This window comes from Heterodontus francisci, chromosome 1 (genome assembly GCF_036365525.1).
Source record: "Heterodontus francisci isolate sHetFra1 chromosome 1, sHetFra1.hap1, whole genome shotgun sequence".
Classification (NCBI taxonomy): Eukaryota; Metazoa; Chordata; class Chondrichthyes; order Heterodontiformes; family Heterodontidae; genus Heterodontus; species Heterodontus francisci.
The window spans coordinates 22,512,921-22,535,244 of record NC_090371.1 but is presented as its reverse complement, the minus strand read 5'-3'; the positions used below and the strand labels follow the sequence as shown (position 1 = coordinate 22,535,244).

Below are 22,324 nucleotides of genomic sequence, written 5' to 3'. Positions count from 1 at the left end.
AGATACACCTGGATGTTGCCTGGGCAGGAACATTTCAGCTATGAAGAGAGACTGAAAAGGCTAGGGTTGTTTTCCTTAGAGCAGAGAAGGCTGAGGGGGGACCTGATTGAGGTATACAAAATTATGAGGGGCATAGATAGGGTAGATAGGAAGAAGCTTTTCCCTTAGCGGAGGTGTCAATAACCAGGGGGCATAGATTTAAGATAAGGGGCAGGGGGTTTAGAGGGGATTTGAGAAAAAGCATTTTCACCCAGAGGGTGGTTGGAATTTGGAACGCACTGCCTGAGGAGGTGGTAGAGGCAGGAACCCTCACAACATTTAAGAAGTATTTAGATGAGCACTTATAACGCCATAGCATACAAGGCTAGAGGCCAAGTGCTGGAAAATGGGATTAGAATAGATAGGTGCTTGATGGCCAGCACGGACATGGTGCGCCAAAGGGCCTGTTTCTGTGCTATATAACTCTGACTCTATGGTCTGCCTTCACTCTTGTGTGTCCAGTGGCTTCACTCTTGCACGTTATTTCATTGCTGTTTAAGGGAGCTTGCTGTTGGCAAATTTGCAGCTGACTGGAAATACTATAGTTCGAGTACTTTAGATGGGTCAGTTTTTGTCCGGTGTGTGCAGGAGGGTTTTATGACACAGTATGTAGACAGGCCAACCAGGGGCGATACCACATTGGATTTGGTACTGGGTAATGAACCCGGCCAGTTGTTAGATTTAGAAGTTGGTGAGCACTTTGGTGATAGTGATCACAATTCGGTTAGGTTTACCTTAGCGATGGGCAGGGACAGGCATATACAGCAGGGCAAGAATTATAGCTGGAGGAAAGGAAATTATGATGCGATTAGGCAAGATTTAGGATGCGTAGGATGGGGAAGGAAACTGCAGGGGATGGGCACAATCGAAATGTGGAGCTTATTCAAGGAGCAGCTACTGCGTGTCCTTGATAAGTATGTACCTGTCAGGCAGGGAGGAAGTTGTCGAGCGAGGGAGCCGTGGTTTACTAAAGAAGTTGAAGAGTTTGTCAAGAGGAAGAAGAAGGCTTATGTTAGGATGAGACGTGAAGGCTCAGTTAGGGCGCTTGAGAATTACAAGCTAGCCAGGAAGGATCTAAAGGGAGAGATAAGAAGAGCAAGGAGAGGACACGAGATGTCATTGGCGGATAGGATCAAAGAAAACCCTAAGGCTTTCTATAGGTATATCAGGAATAAAAGAATGACTAGAGATAGGTTAGGGCCAATCAAGGATAGTAGTGGGAAGTTGTGTGTGGAATCGGAGGAGATAGGGGAAGTATTAAATGAATATTTTTCGTCAGTATTTACAGTGGAGAAAGAAAATGTTGTCGAGGAGAATACTAAGATACAGACTACTAGGCTAGATGGGATTGAGGTTCACAAGGAGGAGGTGTTAGCAATTTTGGAAAGTGTGAAAATAGATAAGTCCCCTGGGCCAGATGGGATTTATCCTAGGATTCTCTGGGAAGCCAGGGAGGAGACTGCAGAGCCTTTGTCCTTGATTTTTATGTCGTCATTGTCGACAGGAATAGTGCCGGAAGACTGGAGGATAGCAAATGTTGTCCCCTTGTTCAAGAAGGGGAGTAGAGACAGCCCTGGTAATTATAGACCTGTGAGCCTTACTTCGGTTGTGGGTAAAATGTTGGAAAAGGTTAGAAGAGATAGGATTTATAATCATTTTGAAAAGAATAAGTTCATTAGAGATAGTCAGCACGGTTTTGTGAAGGGTAGGTCGTGCCTCACAAACCTTATTGAGTTTTTCGAGAAGGTGACCAAACAGGTGGATGAGGGTAAAGCCGTGGATGTGGTCTATATGGATTTCAGTAAGGCATTTGATAAAGTTCCCCACGGTAGGCTATTGCAGAAAATACAGAAGTATGGGATTGAAGGTGAATTAGTGCTTTGGATCAGAAATTGGCTAGCTGGGAAGGAAGGATCCGCCACATTAGCCTTGTCCAAGGACCAAGCCGACCTTTGTTCTCTGAGTACGGCAGCTGGGCCTGTGACTGGATCCCAACTAAAACCACAGTCTCAGTTACTAACGGTGCCTTGGTGTGCAATGAGTAAGCGGGCGGTGGAGGGCTCCACCTGAAACGGAGCCACTGAACCTAATGCAACTCCAGGAGGATCAGGGAAATGCAGTGTGGTGAAGTATTCAACAGGCAGGTTGCTGAACCTTAGCTTTCAACTGGAGGGAGGATCAAAGTTTTCACATCACCAGTGGGGCGGCGCAGTGGTTAGCACCGCAGCCTCACAGCTCCAGCGACCCGGGCTCAATTCTGGGTACTGCCTGTGTTGGGTTTGAAAGTTCTCCCTGTGTCTGCGTGGGTTTCCTCCGGGTGCTCCGGTTTCCTCCCACATGCCAGAGACTTGCTGGTTGATAGGTTAATTGGCTATTATAAATTGCTCCTAGTATAGGTAGGTGGTAGGGAAATATAGGGACAGGTGGGGATGTGGTAGGAATATGGAATTAGTGTAGGATTAGTATAAATTGGTGGTTGATGGTCGGCACAGACCCGGTGGGCCGAAGGGCCTGTTTCAGTGCTGTATCTCTGAACTGAACATCACTGTTCACTCTATCAGACAGCCCTGGCAAAATGTCATGCAAGCCCCATTTTTTTTATTCGTTCCTGGGATGTGGGCATCGCTGGCTGGGCCAGCATTTACAGCATTTGTAATTCCCCTTGAGTGGTGGTGAAGTGCCTTCTTGAACGGCTGCAGTCCATGTGGGGTACGTGCACTCGCAGTGCTGTTAGGAAGGGAGTTCCAGGATTTTCACCCGGCGACACTGAAGGAATGGCGATATAGCTCCAAGCCCAGATGGTGTGTGGCTTGGAGGGGAACTTGCAGGTGGTGGTGTTCCCATGCATCTGCTGCCTTGTCCTTCTAGGTGGTAGAGGTCGCGGGTTTGGAAGGTGCTGTCGAAAGAGCCTTGGTGAATTGCTGCAGTGCATCTTGTAGATGGTCCACACTGCTGCCACTGTGCGTTGGTGGGGGAGGGAGTGAATGGCACCCATCCACAAACAATCAAGCAGGCTGCTTTGTCCTGGATGGTGTTGAGCTTCCTGAGTGTTGTTGGAGCTGCACCCATCCAGGCAAATGGAGAGTATTCCATCACACTCCTGACTTGTGCCTTGTAGATGGTGGACAGGCTTTGGGGAGTCAGGAGGTGAGTTACTCGCCACAGGATTCCTAGCCTCTGACCTGCTGAACTTTTATATTCACAAATGTAAATTTTTTTTTATTCATTCATGGGATGTGGGCCAGCATTTATTGCCCATCCCTAATTGCCCTTGAGAAGGTGGTGGTGAGCTGCCTTCTTGATCCGCTGCAGTCCACATGGGGTAACGCCATAGCATACAAGGCTATGGTGCACTCGTACAGGGAAACGCAGTTCAGCAATTGCGGGAGGGCTCAGACTGAGGCAGCTCTGGAAAAGGACATGTAATTGGATTAGCATGGCCTCCGACTGACTGACAGAATCCTGGGAGAGGAGGCGAGGGGTCCCAGAGATACCAGGGTGATGCAGGGCTGGAGCTGGGAGAGGGAAGGAAGGATCCTCTTCGTCCTGAGGCAACTTTCATCTCTTAACTGACGGCCAAATCAGGTTGTCTGCTGATGTGTCTCATTACTATTCGTGAAATCGTGCTGTGTGCAAACTACACGTACAGAAGTGTCGTGGTTATGTTCATGAATACGAGCATACGAAGATTTGAATTAGGAGCAGGAGTCGGCCCCTCGAGCCTGCTTCGCCATTCAATAAGATCATTGCTGATCTGATTGTAACCTTGACTGCACATTCCCGCCTACCCCCAATAATCTTTCACCCCCTTGCTTATTAAGAATCTATCTACCTCTGCCTTAAAAATATTCAAAATCTCTGCTTCCACTGCCTTTTGAGGAAGAGAGTTCCAAAGACTCACGGCCCTCTGAGAGAAAAAAATTCCATCTCTGTCATAAATGGGCGCCCCGTTATTTTTAAACAGTGACCCCGAGTTCTAGATTCTCCCACAAAGAAGTTCAGATCCCACCATGGCAGTTTGAGCATATGAATTCAGTTTAAAAGTTCTGAAAATCATAAACCAGTGTTCGTAAAAGTGATCATGACGCCGCCAGATTGACATGAACACTCAATTGGTTCAATGATATCTTTTAGGGAAGGAAACCTGAAGTGGCTCAGTTCGTAGCACAAGGTTCTGGGTTTAAGTTCTGCTCTCGGATTTGAGCACCAAAATCAAGATTGACACTCTAGTGCAGTACTGAGGGAATGCTGCACTGTTGGAGGTGCCGTCTTTCTGAAGAGTCTTTTAAAAAGGCAGACGAGGCCTAGATTTAAGGTGGATGCGAAACCGCCCATGTCACTATTGGACGGGCAGCAGGGAGTTATCCCAGATGTCCTGGCCAATATTTATCCCTCAATTAACATCACATAAACAGATTATTAACTTGCTGTTTGTAAGAGTTTGTTGTGTGAAAATTGGCTGCCTCGTTTCCTACATTGCAACAGTGACTACACTTCAAAAGCACTTGGAGATGTCTGGTAGTTGTGAAAAACGGTGTGCAAATGCAAGTCTTTTTTTGAACCCGGTCTGGCCTATATATCTAACACCAATGTGATTGACTCTTAGCTACCCTCTGAATAAGCCCAGCAAGCCGCTCAGTTTGAATTGCTACAAGCAGTTCTAGAAGTAGGAATGGGCGATAGACGCTAGCTTCCTGAGTATTGATTTAAAAAAAAAAGCAGGCTGCCACATTTGACTTAAAAAGTGACTACACTTCTAAAGAAGCTAATTGGCTGTGAAGTGCCTTGGGGCATCCTGTGAATGTGAAAGGTTCTACATAAATGCAAGTTCTTTCTCAATTTGCAGGATGCTGTAAGGCTGGTAGGGAAGACTGCGTTTGGGAGCTTCTCGGTCACTTGTGTTTTTTAAATTCATTCATGGGATATGGGCGTCACTGGCTAGGCCAGCATTTATTGCCCATCCCTAATTGACCTTGAGAAAGGTGATGGTGAGGTGGTTACAGTATCTCATTCACTGTCGCCTTGTCCCTGTATACAAATCTTCAAATTCCTTTTGTATCCTTCAGATAAACAAACAAATTCAATCCCTGACTTGGGTTCAAATTTCCTTTGTCCTTTAAGGACTCTGTTATATTGGAGGAGTGCACTATTCACCGCCTGTGCTCTCCATCCATAAGCGTCATGACCGCAGACAGTCCGTGGAAGTCGCGACATGGGAACAGGACATTCAGTCCAACCCGTCCATGTCAGCTTTTACATCCACACGAGGCAGTAGTTCTAATCTTATTTTCCCACCTGTTTCCTTCCACGTTCGATCCCTTTTCCTTCATCCCCAGATGCCGTCGGAACTCTCAGAATTATGGGTCCACAAACGTGCATTCTCTACTGCCACTGCCCAAAGGTAGCTGGGCGTAAGCAATAAATGCAACTTTGCCAGTATCACCCGTGTCACCATAACAACAGAAGTGTGTATAAGCTCAGTCTGCAACAAGGGAAATCACCTGGGTCTGTGTTTCCTAGAATTTGAAAAGATGAGATGTAATTTTTTTTATTGTGCTGTATAACAGTGCTGAAATTCTCTGGAGCTTGGCTTTTTGGCACATCACCAGGCAGCATGTTACTGAGCAAGAATTTCAGCCCAGGAAATGCTACCACAGGACACTCTGCCTGCTGTAACTTGTTTCCTGTGCGATCCTAAAAATAATCTGTGACCGCAAGAGCTGACGGTAGATGAGATTGGATGTGACCTTGCCAACTTCTCTTTGTCCTCACCCTCAGGCTTCAGTCACACCATGTCTTGTATTAAAGAGCTGCTTTGTTATAGGCTGAGGTTCCTGGCGCTGTGAAAATCCCTGGGTGAAGAGTCCATGCAGGAGGTCCAATGAGGTGACAAAGAGCAGGGAAGAAGATGGTATAGATCCAAAAGTAGTGGTTTAAGTGATGTAACATTTGACCTTTGAAAGTCTGTGAAGGGAAGTTTGAGAGAGGTTTGGCCTCCCAATGAATCTGGAAGAACTCAGACTCTGAGTCCAGTTGTCTCTCCCATACCATACTCTGAGGTTAGCTAATACAGGCAGGGGATAGAAGATGGTGTGCTGTGCCTGGACTTAATTTCACCAATGTTGGAGAGGGTACAAAATGCAAGAGTATTTGGCACTTAGGAAGAATAATTTGAGTAAAATTGGGAACAGCAATGACTGTAGTTGCACTGGTAAAGTTGAAGTGAGGAGTATCGAGGGGAATTGAAGGTGTGAAGAGAGAGAAGGATCACTTAGCAACAAATTGACTTTTATGTTGTTGTGCTCAGGTCCTGGAATGTGGGTGTGGTGATGGTGGAGCCTCCTCAGACATGGGGAGCAGCATTCGAGCTTTTGTCTGGAGTTAGGCTCCGTTGAGAGGCTAGAGTTGTCGAGGGGGAAAGAAACAAAAGGCCCAGCTCACTTCGGCACTGGAGGAATACTTGGAGCCAGTTGGTTCAGTCCTGCTGGGTGCGATTAGACTCTCTGAAGCTAAGGGAGTTCAAGAGAAAGGAAGGCATGAAACAGTTGCCATGTGCCTGGCTTGTGTTCTTTCCAGAGACATGGGAATTGTTTTTTTCATTTTACTCAACTGTGTGTAAACTCAACAATATCCTTCAGAATCTCCAAGCCGGTCTACAGAGAGAGTTTCAGTTTGTCTCGGATAAAATATGTCCACCCCTCTCCCTGTAGGGAGGCTGCCCACTTCTCCAAGTCCAGAAGGATGTGTAGATTGGCAGCAGGTGCAAGGCTTAGTGTGCCCCATCCACTCCCTACCCCACCCCAGATGTGGCCAAAGGAGTTGCTGGAGGATGGCCAGTATTTTTTAATATTGTTCATGGGATGTGGGCATCACTGGCCAGGCCAGCACTTTTTGCCCATCCCTAATTGCCCTCAAGAAGGTGGCGGTGAGCTTCCTTCTTGAACTGTTGCAGTCCTTGGGGTGTAGGTACACCAACAGTGCTTGTGGTTTGATACAACTGAGTGACTTGCCAGGCCATTTCAGAGGGCATTTAAGAGTCAATCACATTGCTGTGGGTCTGCAGTCACATGTAGACCAGACCAGGTAAGGACAGCAGATTTCCTTCCCTAAAGGACATTAGCGAACCAGATGGATTTTTACAACAATCGACAATGGTTTCATGGTCACCATTACATTAGCTTTTTAATTCCAGATTTATTAATTGAATTCAAATTTCAACATATGCCGTAGTGGGATTCGAACCCAAGGCCCCAGAGCAATAGTCTGGTCTCTGGATTACTAGTCCAGTGAAATTACCACGACACCACCGTCTCCCACTGCCAGCTAATATCGCGCAGCTTGCCTGACACAAAACTGGCAAGCTTGCCTTGCTAGAACCATTGTCTCAACTGAGACATTCAGTTGCACAGTCACCTTTTTATTGTGCTGTCTTGCCGAGTCCCAGTTATGAGTTAGAATGAGCAACAGAGCCTTGGACTGGCCTGGGTCACGCCTGTCATGACGGGTTGGCTTGGTTCCAATCTTCCAGCATCATGACTGTTGCCTTGAAGCCACCTGGATTCCAAGGAGACACTGTTTACCTTCAACAGAACGTTGGACCCAAGTAATTAAAGTGATTGAGAGCAGTAACGGAAGACAGTATCTCTGATTAAAAACAAACCATAAAATCATTATTTTCATCTTGATGGGCAGTGGGAACTGGCAGTGTTCTGCTGTAACGGGAATCTGGTAGCAACAAGATTCACATCGGTGGAAGAACCGATAATCTCCGCCAGATGTTTTCTCTTCTCTTACATCACATCTCTCTATATCTTCATATTACATAGCCATCCTTTTTTTCCAGTCCTGTTCTCCTCTCCCCAATGAGGCATACAGCATCACAGGGTAGATCCTCCATCCAACTTAACCTTTTTCCACCCAGAACAGAGAAATCAAACTTTGCCTTTCCATTGTACTGGTTACCTGGTAACAAATTCTCCCTCATTGGGTGCTGACTGTTGTACGCGGCTGAAACTTTGGAAGAAAGAATAGTTCTTCAGGTTTTCCGACTCGGATGTACTCCGTGTGAAGGTAGCTCGGCCCTAAGCTCTGGAATTCCCTCCCTACCCTCTCCACCTTGCCAGCTCTCTCCTTGTTTTAAGTTGCTCATTTAAAACCTACCTCAGTGCCACATTTCGGTTGATAATGCTTCTGTAAAGCACCTCGGGAGGTTTTTAATACATTGCTATACAAAAGTAAATTGTTGTTGTCTCTGGGTGAAACTTAGGGAGAGAGAATGGTTTACCTACTGCGATGTAATTTACTTGCTGAGACAGCAGCCAGGAGCTCAGTGTGGAGCTAGTAAACAGAGAAGTCGTTTAACGGAGTGGAATTCTATACTTGGTTGGAGCATGCTGTTTGACAGCAGGTGGGCCAAAAGGTCCTTGTTTGTATGTCAGGCGGCTGAAGTTGCTCATTAATTGATTGCAGTCACCGGTCCTGCGCTCGGATCCACCTCTGAAAACCAGTGCGGGGGACTGGGGTTGGGATCTATCTCCCTGTGTGCATCAGTCATGGAATTATAGATTCATACTGCATAGAAGGTGGCCATTCAGCCCATTGAGTCTGTGCTGGCTCTATTGAAGAGGAATTCAGTTAATCCCAATCTCTTCACCCTTTCCTCATATGCTGGCAATTTGTCCTCAGTCACATATTCATCCGATACCCTTTTGAAGGTTACTATTGAATCTGTATCCACCAGCCTATCGGGCAGTGCATTCCAAATCCTAACCACTCGTTACGTAAGAGAGTTTTTCCCTCATGTCGCCTCTGGTTATTTTGCCGAACACCTTGAATCTGTGCCCTAGTTATCGATCCTTCAGCCGTTGAAAACAGTTTCTCTTTATTTACTCTCTCTAAACCTTTCGTCAGAAATTGTTTGCATGCAGTCTGCTTGCTGGTTTCGAACTGAAGTCAGAGAAATTTAGCTGTCAGTTATTAATATTGCAGGCTGTGATGTGCTGTATTGTGTTTTTTAAGCTTGTAAATCCCTCTGGTTTCACCTTAACAGATTCTCCAAAATGAATCTTGATATGAAGTGACCCAGATTTTTAGATGGGTCATTCTTTGACCTTTCCCCTTTCTCCTCACCTTTTGAGTTTGCGAGGAGACGAAGCTTTGGACAGGTGCTCCTGATACCTATCTGCTGACCTTTAGATGAGGGCAACATTATTTGATTGTTTTCAGGGTCTGCCATTGTTGCAAAACGATAGATGGGAATCAAGTAAAAGTTGCATTTATATAGTGCCTTTCATGATCTCAAGACATCTCAAAGTGCTTGATATCCAGGGGAGTACTTTTGAAGGGTAGTCACCTTTGGAAATGTGGCAGCCAAGCGCATACTGCAATATCCCATGACCAGATAAAGTTTTTAGATGTTGGTTGAGGGATGAATGTTGGTCAGGACACCAGTAAGAACTCAGTTATACAGCACAGAAACAGGCCCTTTGGCCCATGGTGTCTGTGCCGGCCTTCAAGCACCTAACTATTCTAATCCCATTTTCCAGCACATGGCCCATAGCCTTGTATGCTATGGCTTTTTCAAGTGTACATCTAAATACTTCTTAAATGTTGAAAGGGTTCCTGCCTCTACCACCTCTTCAGGCAGTGCATTCCAGATCCAACCACCCTCTGAGTGAATATTTTTCCCCTCAAATCCCCTCTAAACCTCCAGCACCTTATCTTAAATTTATGCCCCCTCTTCTGCTCTTTGAAATAGTTGCAGTGGGAAGGAAAGACTTGTAATTCCATCACCTTTCACAGCCTCAGGACACCCCTGAATGTTTTGCTAAACATCATGTCGTTTTGAAGTGTAGTCACTGTTGTAATTTGGGAGTGTGGCAGCCAATTTGCTCACACAAACAGCAACCTGTGAATTTCCCTGCTTTTCAAAATAGTGCCTTGGGATCTTTTACATCCACTTGAGAGGGCAGATGGGGCCTCTGTTTAACATCTCATCCGAAACAAAGCACCACTGACAGTGCAGCACTCCCTTGCTATTGCATTCGGAGTGTCAAGTCTCTAGAGTGGGGCTTGAACCCGCAACCTCTGACTCAGGCGAGAGTGCTACTTACTGAGCCAAGGTTGACATCTGATGCTAGCAGTGTGAGCATCAAACAACCCGTACTGGCTAGAGCACAGCTCTCTGTGCACTAAACGCAACACTGTCTCGCTCTGGGATGTTTCTATCTCTTCTTTTTTCTCGGATTTCAATAAATACCAGGGTCAGTCTTGTAAATCTCTGCCTTTACTATTGTTGGTTTTATTCCTCAGACCTTGGTATCCAACAGGCGATGCATTGTATCTAACATCTCCTGGAGTACAGCGTCCTCATACACATATTACAACCTTGGTTTAACGCTGTCCGTTATCTGTGGACTTAATTCTCCACAAAGGTTTCAGTGAGTGTTGGGTCTGGGGTGGGGGGGTAGGGACAGTTTGGGGGTGGGGGGAGCGGGGTGTCACGGGCAGGTAAAGACTGCACCATTACGATTCAAGCCCTGTGGCTGTGAGCTCATAAGACCATAACAGAAAGGAGCCAGAGTAGGCCATCGAGCCCCTCAAGCCTGCACTGTCATTCAAAAACATCATGGCTGATCCACTGAGGATCACAATGGTTACAGCACAGAAGGATGTCATTCTGCACGTTGCATCCTGCAAGAGCAATTTAGCGAGCTCCACTTCCCCGCCTTTTCCCTGTAGCCCTGCAAATTTTTTCTTTTCAGCTGCTTATCCAATTCCCTTTTGAAAGCCACAATGGAATCTGACTCCACCACATTCTCAGGCAGTGCATTCCAGATCCTAATCACTCGCTACATAAACAAGCTTTTCCTCATGTCGACTCTGGTTCTTTTGCCAATCATCTTAAATTGGTGTCCTCTGTTCCTCGACCCTTCCGCCAATGGGAACAGTTTCTTTCTATCTACTCCGTCCAGACCCCTCATGATTTTGAACACCTCTACTATCTCTCCTCTGAACCTTCTGTTCTCTATGGGGAACAGCCCCACCTTCTCCAATTTATTCACGGTACTGAAGTCCCTCATCCCTGAAGCTGTTCTCGTAAATCTTTTCTGCACCCTGTCGAAAGCCTTCACGTCCTTCCTAGACTGCGGTGCCTAAAATTGGACACAATACTCCAGGTGAGGCCGAAACAATGTTTTAGCAAGGTTCATCAGAAGTTCCCTGCTTTTGTATTCTGTGCTTCTGTTTATAAAGCCCAGGATCCCGTATGCATTTTTAACCTCGATCTGAACCTGCCCTGCCACCTTGGACAATTTGTACACATTTACCTCCCCCAGGTTTCTCTGTTCCTGCACCCCCTTTAGAATTGTGCCCTCTATTTTAGATTGCCTCTCCTCCTTTTAACAAATCTGTGCTGGCTTTCCTTAACTAATCCACACTTATCCAAGTGATTGTTGATTTTTTTCCCGTATTATCATTTCTAAAAGCTTTTCCACCACTGAAGTTAAACTAACCTGTAGTTGCTGGTTTTATCCTTAGATAAAACAAGGGTACAACAGTTACAATTTTCCATTCCTCTGGCACCACCCCTGAATCTAAGGTTTGGAAGATTATGGCCAATGCCTCTGCAATTTCCACCATTACTTCCCTCATCAGCCTTGGATGCATCCCACCAGGTCCTGGTGACTTACCAACCTTAAGCATAGCCAGCCTTTCTAAAGCCTCCTCTTTATCAATTTGTAGCTCAACCAGAATCTCAACTACCTATTTTTTCACTAGACTTTGGCAGCATCTTCTTCCTTGGTAAAGACAGATGCAAAGTACTCAGTATGTCAGTCCTTCCCTCTGCCTCAATGTATAGATCCTCTTTTTGGTCTCTAATGGCCCCATCCCTCCTCTTGTTCCCTCTTATACCTATAAAAGACTTTTGGGTTCCTTTTTTATGTTAGCTGCCAGGCTTTTCTCATACTCTGTCTTTGTCTCTCTTATTTCCTTTTCCACTTCTCCTCTGAACTTTCTGCATTCAGCCTTGTTCTCACTTGTATCAGCCGTACGCACCCTTTTTCTGTTTCATCTTGCTCTATCACTTCGTCATCCAGCAAGCATTAGCCTTGGTTTCCCTACCTTTCCCCCTTGTGGGAATGTACCTCGACTGTACCCAAATCATCAACTCTTTAAAGGCAATCCATTGTTCCATTTCAGTTTTGCCTGCCAATCTTTGATTCCAATTTACCTGGGACAGGTTTTTTTTTAGAGATACAGCACTGAAACAGGCCCTTCAGCCCACCGAGTCTGTGCTGACCAACAACCACCCGTTAATACTAACCCTACAGTAATCCCATATTCCCTACCACCTACCTACACTAAAGGCAATTTACAACGGCCAATTTACCTATCACCTGCAAGTCTTTAGCTGTGGGAGGAAACCGGAGCATCCGGCGAAAACCCACGCGGTCACAGGGAGAACTTGCAAACTCCGCACAGGCAGTACCCAGAATCGAACCCGGGTCCCTGGAGCTGTGAGGCTGTGGTGCTGACCACTGTGCCGCCCACTGAATTTGGCCCTCCCTTAATTAAGTATTTTTATTCTAGAATGCTCCTTGTACTTTTCCATAGCTAACCTAAAACTTATGATACTATGAACACTATTTCCCTAAATGTTCCCCACCTGACCCACCTCATTCCCCAGAACTAGATCCAGCAATGCCTCCTGCCTAATTGGGTTATAAATATACTGATCTAAAAAAAATGTATCTGAACACACTTCAGAAACTCTTCTCCCCTCTCTCACTGTTACCACTGTTACTATATTGGAATAATTTGTGTCCCCTATTATCACTGCTCTATAGTTTTGTACCTTTCTGTAATGTCCCTGAAAATCTGCTCCTCTATGGCTTTCCCACTAGTTGGTGGCCTATAGAATACACCCAGTAGTGGTACATCTATTAGATACCTCTATGGTATCTACCTCAACTCCACTTTCCTGCCCTATTCCCATATGCTTTCATTTCCTTTGTGTCCAAAAATCTATCTACTCAGTTTTAAATGTACTCATCGACTGAGCATCCACAGTTCTCTCAGATAGTGAATTTCAAAAATTCACAACCTTCTGAGTGAAGGAATGTCTCCTCATCTCGGACCTAAATGGATGACCGCTTATTCCTGAGACTATGACCCCGAGTTCTTGACACGGCAGCCAGGGAACCAGCCTTCCAGCATCTCTGCCCTGTCGAGCCCCCCTAGTAATTTTAAAAGTTTGTAACATACAATGAGATGGCCTCTCATTGTAAACTCCAGAGAATTTAGGTCCATTCTACTCAATAGTTCTGTGAAAACCAATGAGCCAACCAGAATGAGTTGTCTGAAATCTATTAACTATTTTAAGTCTAATTATTTAAATTTCAGTTCTATTTCTGAAGCATTCCATTTTTTAACAGTTCCATACTTGCCTTGGGGGAAATATGATGAAAGCTCATAGATTTTATTTTTGGTTACAGCGATAAATCCTATCCAGCTTAGAGTGGATTGTAAGTAGATTTTTTTTTCCATGTCGGAGCATAACCCAAGGCGGGGGAGCAATCTTTTTAGTTTTACGGGAAATAGGCTGAGCTAAGGGAGGTTGTCTAACCTGTCAGGCTTCAACACGATGGAATTATTTGCAACTTGGCGCTGAAGGAGTTAATGGGCATTTCTCTCCTCCTGGACTGTTTCAGTAAATACTTGTGTTTCTGTACCATTGTATCTTCAGGTACAAGGCCCAAAGCTGGGGGCGTCCGCTTTGGACCCGAGAGCCATGAAGAGGGAGCAGCCAATCATGTTCACTTTGAAGAGAAATTACATGACTCTGTTGTCATGGTGACCCAAGAGGAAGATGGGAGTTTTTTAGTGAAGGTGAGATCTTGACGATTAAGCACACAGCTAGTTGTTATTTTAAAAATTCAATTTCTGGATGTGGGCATCTCTGGCAAGGTGGACATTTATTGGCTATCACTGGTCCCCCTGAGAGGGTTGTGGTGGGCCCGTCACTTGAACTCCGTTTGTTTCTTTTATCTCCTGTATTTCTTCCTAATTACTCCTCTGCCATTCCTATTATTTGAACAGATCCGTGATGTCTGTATTTCTTTGCTTCAGTAGTGGGTGTGGTGCAGAGGAGGGTCTAGTAACAGGTATTACAGTACTATAGTTTCAATTAAGACTTCACTCTTCTGTTTTGTTGTCTAAATGTGATATATTCAGTGCCTTGGAATTTATCTATTATCCACTGACATGAGGTTTTATTGGTCAAACTGAACATCTGATGCAGCAGCAACTCTTCCACGGTTCACTCCATATACTGCCCGCCAGATACTCCCTTCTACAGGGAGGTGTGTAGTAGTGTGTGTAGTTTTTATTTTTTGGGTGACGTTTATTGAGGGGCGATAGCTGAGCTGCAACACTGAGAGAACTCCCCAGCACTTTGCAAAGCACCATGTGGCCTCGGTTTGACATTTCTTTAGAAAGACAGAACCTCCGACAGTGCAGTACTCCCTCAGTACTGCGCTGAAGTGTCAGCTTGGATGAGGCATTCTAGTGCTGGAGTAGAGGCTTGCACCTATGACTTTTTGACCCCAGAGGTGAGAGTGCAACGAATGGGCCGAGCTGGTGGCTCGTTGACTTAAATGTGCTGTATGGAGTTTGTGCTGAGTCATGCAGACCAGGCAGTCTCTCCTTTGTGTGCAATTAGTTGACCCCAGCTGGACTAGTTGGGTTCTCTGCATCCAGGGCATCAGAAGGGGAAAAATATCAGCCCGGGTTCTTGGTAGAATACAGGAGATGTACATACCAATTACAGGATTTATTTGTGGTAAGAGGTTGCATGGTTAGCTCTGCGTGTCTGTGTCGAACAGCAAAGCTCTATTGCCAGGTACTTAGCCTCCTGTAAACCAGAGACATAATTGTCATCTCTGCTTCCTTTTTTAAGAGCACTTTGCAACAGGAACTTTAACTATCTAGAGTATTAGAGAAGGGAGTAATTCCAAGTTATGTAGGAGCAGACTGAGAAGTGCTACAAGGAATGCAAAGACAGGATTGCAATGCATGTATGTAAATGCACAAAGTGTGGTGAATAAGGTTGGTGAACCACAAGTGCAAATTGCAGTATGGGAATATGATGCAGTGGCAATAATGGAAACGTGACTTAAAAATAGTGAGGACTGGGTGCTGAATGTGCAAAGATATGAAGTGTTTCGAAAAGATAGAGATGGAAAAAAATTGGCAGTGCTGATTAGTGTTACTACCGAGGCAGGAGGAGTACACTGCTTTTCCAGTTCCCAGCTTCACTTCTCCACAGACCACAACATAAATTTAAATATTTCCCAGTTACCATGCAGTCAATCATACTGTTTTTATCCCAGAATAAAATACACCAATCAGGTTTCTTTAATAAACAACAAAATTCATTATAAGACAAGACATAACAAGTTACGAAGCAAAGCAGTAACAGTGAAATCTGAAAGTTCCTTTTACCTTAACACCTCAGAAATATACCAGTTAACCAAAAAAGTAGAGATTTTCTCTTTAGAGCTGTATTGCAAAAAAAAAATACTTTGGCCAAATACTTGCTAATTCTTGAAGAAAAAATAGAAGATATGGAAAGATGTCCTTTTGGTTTGGTTTGGCATCCCAAATACGTGTAGATGGCTGTCACTGGGATCTTCCCAGAGCTAATGCAGCAACAGGGGTTTCAGGCAGTTTCTTGCACTTGCTTCTGAGGGCTTCTTAAAGAGATGGAAAAGTCCAAAACCCCTGCTGTGCGGTTATCTGAAGAAGGTGACTTCCAGTACGGCTTTGATTCTTCCAGTAATTGTTATTTTTCAAACCAATTCCCGAAGACCTTCCAAAGACCACTTTTTTTTTAAACAAAACACGAAGTCCTATGGAATCCTTTTCCGTTTTAAAACCCAAGTTCTCAAAAAAAAAATTAACAAATGGAAGCACTCGTAACATTAAAGAAGACAGTGTTGCTGGAAAGAGAGGGCAAGGACAGACTCTATTTGGTTAGAGTTGAGAAGAAAAAGGGCTATGATCATGCTACTTGGGGGTATTATATAGGTCTCCAAATAGTGAGCGAGAGATAGGGGAGCAAATCTGCAGGGAAATCACAGATGTGCAATAACTATAGAGCGATGATACTGGGGGACTTCAATTACCCAAATATTGGGATAATTTTAGAGTTAAGGGAAAGGAGAAGGAGGAATTTCTGGACTGTGTTCAAGAGAACTTCCTTAATCGGTATGTTCTCGGCCCTACTAGAAAAGAGGCATTACTGGATCTCGTGCTGGGAAATGAAGTGAGCCAAATGGACCACGGGTAAGAGTGACCATCGTATCATAAGGTTTAGACCTGTAATGGAGAAAAGAAAGCCAGATATAAGTTAGAATGGCTGGATTGGAAGAGGACTAATTTCAATGTGATGAGAAGGGATCTAGCTAGGATAAAATGGAAACAAAGACTGACCGGAAAAACAGTAACAGAACAATGGGTTATCTTTAAGGAAGAGATGCTTCAGGTACAGGTTAGGTTCATTCCCAGGACTCCTTGGATGACGAGGGAGTAGAGATGAAACAAAAAAAGATGGTGTATGATGCATGTCATGTGAATTCTTCAAGTGAGAACCAGCCCGAATGCAATAAGTTGGGAGGGGAGGTGAAGTGGAAAATAATTTTGCTAAGAGAGAATAGAATGGCAGTCAACATAAAAGGGAGCCCAGGTCACAAGACCTATTGAGAGAGTGGTTAGCAAACCATATCATCTGCCAGCATGTAAATAGTAGGCAGGTAGTAAGAGGTGGAGTGCAACCTAATTAAGGTGAAAGAGGGTAATATATGCTTAGAGGCAAAGGGCAAGGCTGGAATACTTAATGAATACTTTGTATCATGTTTAGTAAGGAAGAGGAATCTGACAAAATATTGATACAAGTGGAGAGAGTAGAGGCAATGGATAGGGTAAAAATTGAGAGTGAGGATGTATTGGAAGGGCTGGATACTCTTGGCATAGATAAGTCACCTGGTCCAGATGGCTTGCAACCCAGGTTGCTAAAGGAAGTGGGAGTACAGAAAGCGGAAGGGCTTGCCGTAATCTTCCGATCTTCCCTAGATGCAGGGGAGGTGCCAGAGGATTGGAGAGTGACAAATGTCCCTTATTCAAGAAAGGGTGTAAGGACAGTCCTAGCAACTACAGGCCAGTTAGTTCAACATCAGTGGTGGGTAGGGTTTTAGAAACAATTATCAGGGAAGAGAATTAACAGGCACTTGGAGAGGTTTGAGTTAATTAAGGATAGCCAGCACGGATTTGTAAAAGGCAGATCATCTTTCACTAACAGCGAGGATAATATGAACCCTCTGCAACAGGATGTAGATAGGCTAGCAGAATGGGAAGTCAAGTGGCAGATGGAATTTAATACAGACATGTGTGAGGTGATGCATTTTGGCAGAAGGGATAGGCTGAGGCAATATAGACTTATTGGCACAGTTCTAAAGAGTGTACAGGGACAGAGTGACCTGGGGAGTGCATGTGCATCAATCTTTGCAGGTCACAAGACATATTGAGAGAGTGGTTAGCAAACCATATGAGTTCTTGGGCTTCATAGATAGAGGCATTGAGTACAAAAGTGAGGAATTTGGATAATGGTAAGTAAGTGGTAATGTCACTTGACTAGTAATCCAGAGGCCTAGGCTAATGCTCTGGGGACATGGGTTCGAATCCCATTACGGCAGATGTTAAAATTTGAATTCAATTAATAAATCTGGAAATAAAAAGCTAGTCTAATGATCATGAAACCATTGTTGATTGTTGTAAAAACCCATCTGGTTCACTAATGTCCTTTAGGGAAGGAAATCTGCCATCTCTGGTCTGGCCTACATGTGACTCCAGACTCACAGCAATGCCGTTGACTCTTAAATGCCCTCTGAAATGGCCAAGCAAGCCACTCCGTTGTATCAATCTGCTACGACGTCTAAGTAAAGGAATGAAACTGGGCGGACCGCCTGGCATCGAACTGGGCACTAAAAATGACAATCCAGCCCTGTCGACCCTGCAAAGTCCTCATTAATTTCTGACGGTTTGTGCCAAAATTGGAAGAGCTGTCCCAAGAGTAGTCGAGCAACATCCTGACCGAGTCATATTCACGGAATCATACCTTACAGAAAATGTCCCGGACACCATCATCACCATCCCTAGGTATGTCCTGTGCCATTGACAATAATTGAAGGTTTTCATGGTGAAGAGCAGTATTATTGAGTAAAACAGTTTTACACCATGTGAATTTACTCTGAAAAGAGCATTTGTTTCCTTGAAAAACTAGCAGGCCTCAACATTTCAGACATCATACTCTACCTATCATCTGGAGTCATAACAGACCCAGCAGAGGTGGCGGCTCTGTGCTGTATCGTCAGGAGGGAGTTACCCCGGGAGTCCTCAACATCTACTCCAGCCCCCATGAAGTCTCATGGCATCAGATCAAACATGAGCAAGGAAACCTCCTGCTGATTACTACCTAACGCCCCTCTCTTGGCTGATGAATCAGTGCTTCTCCATGTTGAACACTAATTGGAAGAAGCACTGTGGGTAGAAACGGCACAGAATGTACACTAGGTGGGGGACTTCAATGTCCATCACCAAGAATGGCTCGGTAGCACCACTACTGGCTGAGCTGACCAAGTCCTAAAGGACATAGCTGCGAGACTGGGACTGCGAGAGGTGGTGAGAGAACCAACAAGAGGGGGAAACCTACTTGGTCTCGTCCTCACCAATCTAACTGTTGCAGATGCATCTATCAATGACAGTATTGGTAGGAGTGACCACCACACGGTCCTTGTGGAGACTAAGTTCCGTCTTCACATTGAGGATACCCTCCATCGTGTTGTGTGGCACTGCCACTGTGCTAAATGGGATAGATTTCGAACAGATCTAGCAACTCAAAACTGGGCATCCATGAGGTGCTGTGGACCATCAGCAGCAGCAGGATTGTACTCAACCACAATCATGGCCTGGCATATCACCCACTCTACCATTATCATCAAGCCAGGGGACTAGATCTAGTTCAATGAAGAGTGCAGGAGGGCATGCCAGAAGCTGCATCAGGCATACCTCAAAATAAGGTGTCAGCCCAGTGAAGCTACAATACAGGACTACCTGCATTCCAAACAGCGGAAGCAGCATGCGATAGACAGGGCAAAGCGATCCCACAACCAACGGATCAGATCTAAGCTCTGCAGTCCTGCCACATCCAGACATGAATGGCGGTGGACAATTAATCAACTGACAGGAGGAGGAGGCTACACAAATATCCCCATCCTCAATGATTGGGGAGCCCAGCACATCAGTGCAAGAGACGAGGCTCAAGTATTTGCATCCATCTTCAGCCAGGAGTGCCAAGTCGATGATCCATCTCGGCGGCCTCCTGAGGTCCCCAGCATCACACATGCCAGTCTTCAGCCAATCTGATTCATTCTATGTGATATCATGAAATGGGTGAAGGCACTGGATACTGCAAAGTCTATGGGCCCTGACAACATTCCGGCAATCGTGTTGTCGACTTGTGCTCCAGAACTAGCCACGTCCCTCGCCAGGTTGTTCCAGAACAGCTACAACACTGGTATCGATCCGGCTATGTGGAAAATTGCCCAGATATGTCCTATCCACAAAAAGCAGGCCAAATCCAACCTGGCCAATTACCATCCTATCAGTTTCCTCTCAATCATCAGCAAAGTGATGGAAGGGGCCATTGACCGTGCTATCACGCAGCACTTACTCAGCAATAACTTGCTCACTGGCACTCAATTTGGGTTCCACCAAGGCCACTCAGCTCCTGACCTGATTACAGCCTTGGCCCAAACATGGACAAAAGAGCAGAACTTAAGAGGTGAGGTGAGAGTGACTGCCCTTGACATCAGGGCAGTATTTGACTGAGTATGGCATCAAGGAGCCCTAGCAAAACTGGAATCAATGGGAATCAGAAGGAAAACTCTCCAGTCAAGTTGGAGTCATAACTAGCACAAGGGAAGATGGTTATGGTTATTGGAGGTCAATCATGTCAGCTCTATGGCACCACTGCAGGAGTTCCTCAGGGTAGCGTCCTAGGCCCAACCATCTTCAGCCGCTTCATGAATGACCTTCCCTCCAACATAAGGTCAGATGGGGATATTCACTGATGATTGCACAAAGTTCAGCACCATTCGTGACTCCTCCAATGCTGAATCAGCTCGTGTCCAGATGCAGCAAGACCTAGACAACATCCAGGAATGGGCTGATAAGTGGCAAGTAACATTCGCGCCACACAAGTGCCAGGCAATGACTGTCAAGAGAGAATCTAACCATCTCCCCATGACATTCAATGGCATTACCATCGCTGAATCCCGCACTATCAACATCCTGGGAGTTACCATTGGCCAGAAACTGAACTGGACCAGCCACACAAATGCTGTGGCTACAAGAACAGGTCAGAGGCTGGGAATTCTGTGGCGAGTAACTCACTTCCTGTCTTCCCAAAGCCTGTCCACCATCTACAAGGCACCAGTCAGGAGTTTGATGGAATACTGTCCACATGTCTGGATGAGTGCAGCTCCAACCACCTTCTCGCGGGCAATTAGGGGTGGGCAATAAATGCTGGCCTTGCCAGCGACACCACATCCCATGAATGAATTAAAAAAAACACATTTACATTTGTGAATATGAAGTTCAGCAGGTCAGTGGCTAGGAATCCTGCGGCGAGCAACTCAACTCCTGACTCCCCAAAGCCTGTCCACCATCTACTAGGCACAAGTGAGGATTGTGATGGAATACTCTCCACTTGCCTGGATGGGTGTAGCTCCAACAACACTCAAGAAGCTCAACACCAACCAGGGCAAAGCAGTCTGCTTGATTGGCACCCCATCCACAAACATTCAATCCCTCCACCACTGACACACAGTGGCAGCAGTGTGCACCATCTACAAGATGCACTGCAGTAACGCACCAGGGCTCCTTCAGCAGCACCTTCCAAACCCACGACCTCTATCACTTCGAAGGATAAGAGCAGCAGATGCATGGGAACACCACTGCTTGCAAGTTCCCCTCCAAGCCACACGCCATCCTGACCTGGAGTTATATCACCGTTCCTTTTCTGTCGCTGGATCAAAATCCTGGAACTCCCTTGCTAACAGCACTGCTGGTGTACCTACACCCCAAGGACTGCATCACCTCAAGAGTAATCAGAATGGGCCTAGCTAGCGACGCCCACATCCCATGAACGGATAAACAAAGTTATGCTGAACCTTTTTATAAAGCTCTGGATCTGAGCATTGTGTCCAGTTCTGGTCATCACACTTTAGGCAGGATGTGAGGGTCCTTGAGAGGATGCAGTGGAGATTTCTCAGAATGTTCCAGGGATGGGGGATTTTAGTTACAAGGTTAGGTTTGAAAAGCTGGGTTTGTTCTCCCTGAAGCAAAGGAAATTGAGGGGAGATTTGATAGAGGTGTACCAAATTTATGATAAATTAGACAAGGAAAAACTGTTCCCATTAACTGATGGTACAAGGACTCGGGGACACAGATTGAAGGTTTTGGGCAACAGATGCAGGGCGAATGTGAGGAAGGACTTCTTTACGCAGCGAGTGGTAATGACCTGGACTTTGCAGCCCAACAGAGTGTTGGAAGTGGAGTTAATCAATAATTTCAAAAGGAAGCTGAATGGGCACTTGAAGGAAATAAACTTCTAGGGCAATGGGGATTGAGCAGGGAAGTAGGACTGACTGAATTGCTCCGCGGAGCGCTGGCATGGACTCAATAGCTGAATGGCCTCCTATGCTGTAAATGACACTGACTAAATGAAGCAGATCATTTGTGGCAATTATTTCTGAAGTTATTTCTGTGGGGCACTATCCCTCCTCATCCTTCTCGACCTGACTGTAGCCATTGTCACGGTCAACCATACAATCTTCGGGTGGCCCTCACCTGGTTCCATTCTTACCTATCCAGATGTAGGCAGAGGATCATTTGCAGTGACTTCTGTTGTTACTCTTCCACCTTTTACCTCTGGAGTTCCCCAAAGTTATCCCAACTGCTCCTCTGTCTCTGATTTGTCACACTGCTTGGCCAATATCTAGTACCAGATGAGCAGAAATTTCCTCCCATTAAATATTGGGACGACTGAAGGCATTGTCTTTGAGCCCCAACACAAAATCCATTCCCTAACCACTGACTCCATCCTTCTCCCTTTCCACTGTCTGAGACTGAGTCAAATGATTTGCAACCTTGCCATCCAATTTGA

General features: G+C 45.4%; 1 protein-coding gene across 1 annotated transcript in view; it reads left to right on the top strand.

Moving 5' to 3' along the window:
* adissp (adipose secreted signaling protein) overlaps positions 1-22,324 on the top strand; it is a 180,213-nt gene that overhangs the window by 19,253 nt on the left and 138,636 nt on the right. The window contains exon 2 of the mRNA XM_068041994.1: positions 13,787-13,929. Coding sequence (XP_067898095.1) covers positions 13,787-13,929 — 143 coding nt within the window. The remainder of the gene's footprint in view (positions 1-13,786; positions 13,930-22,324) is intronic.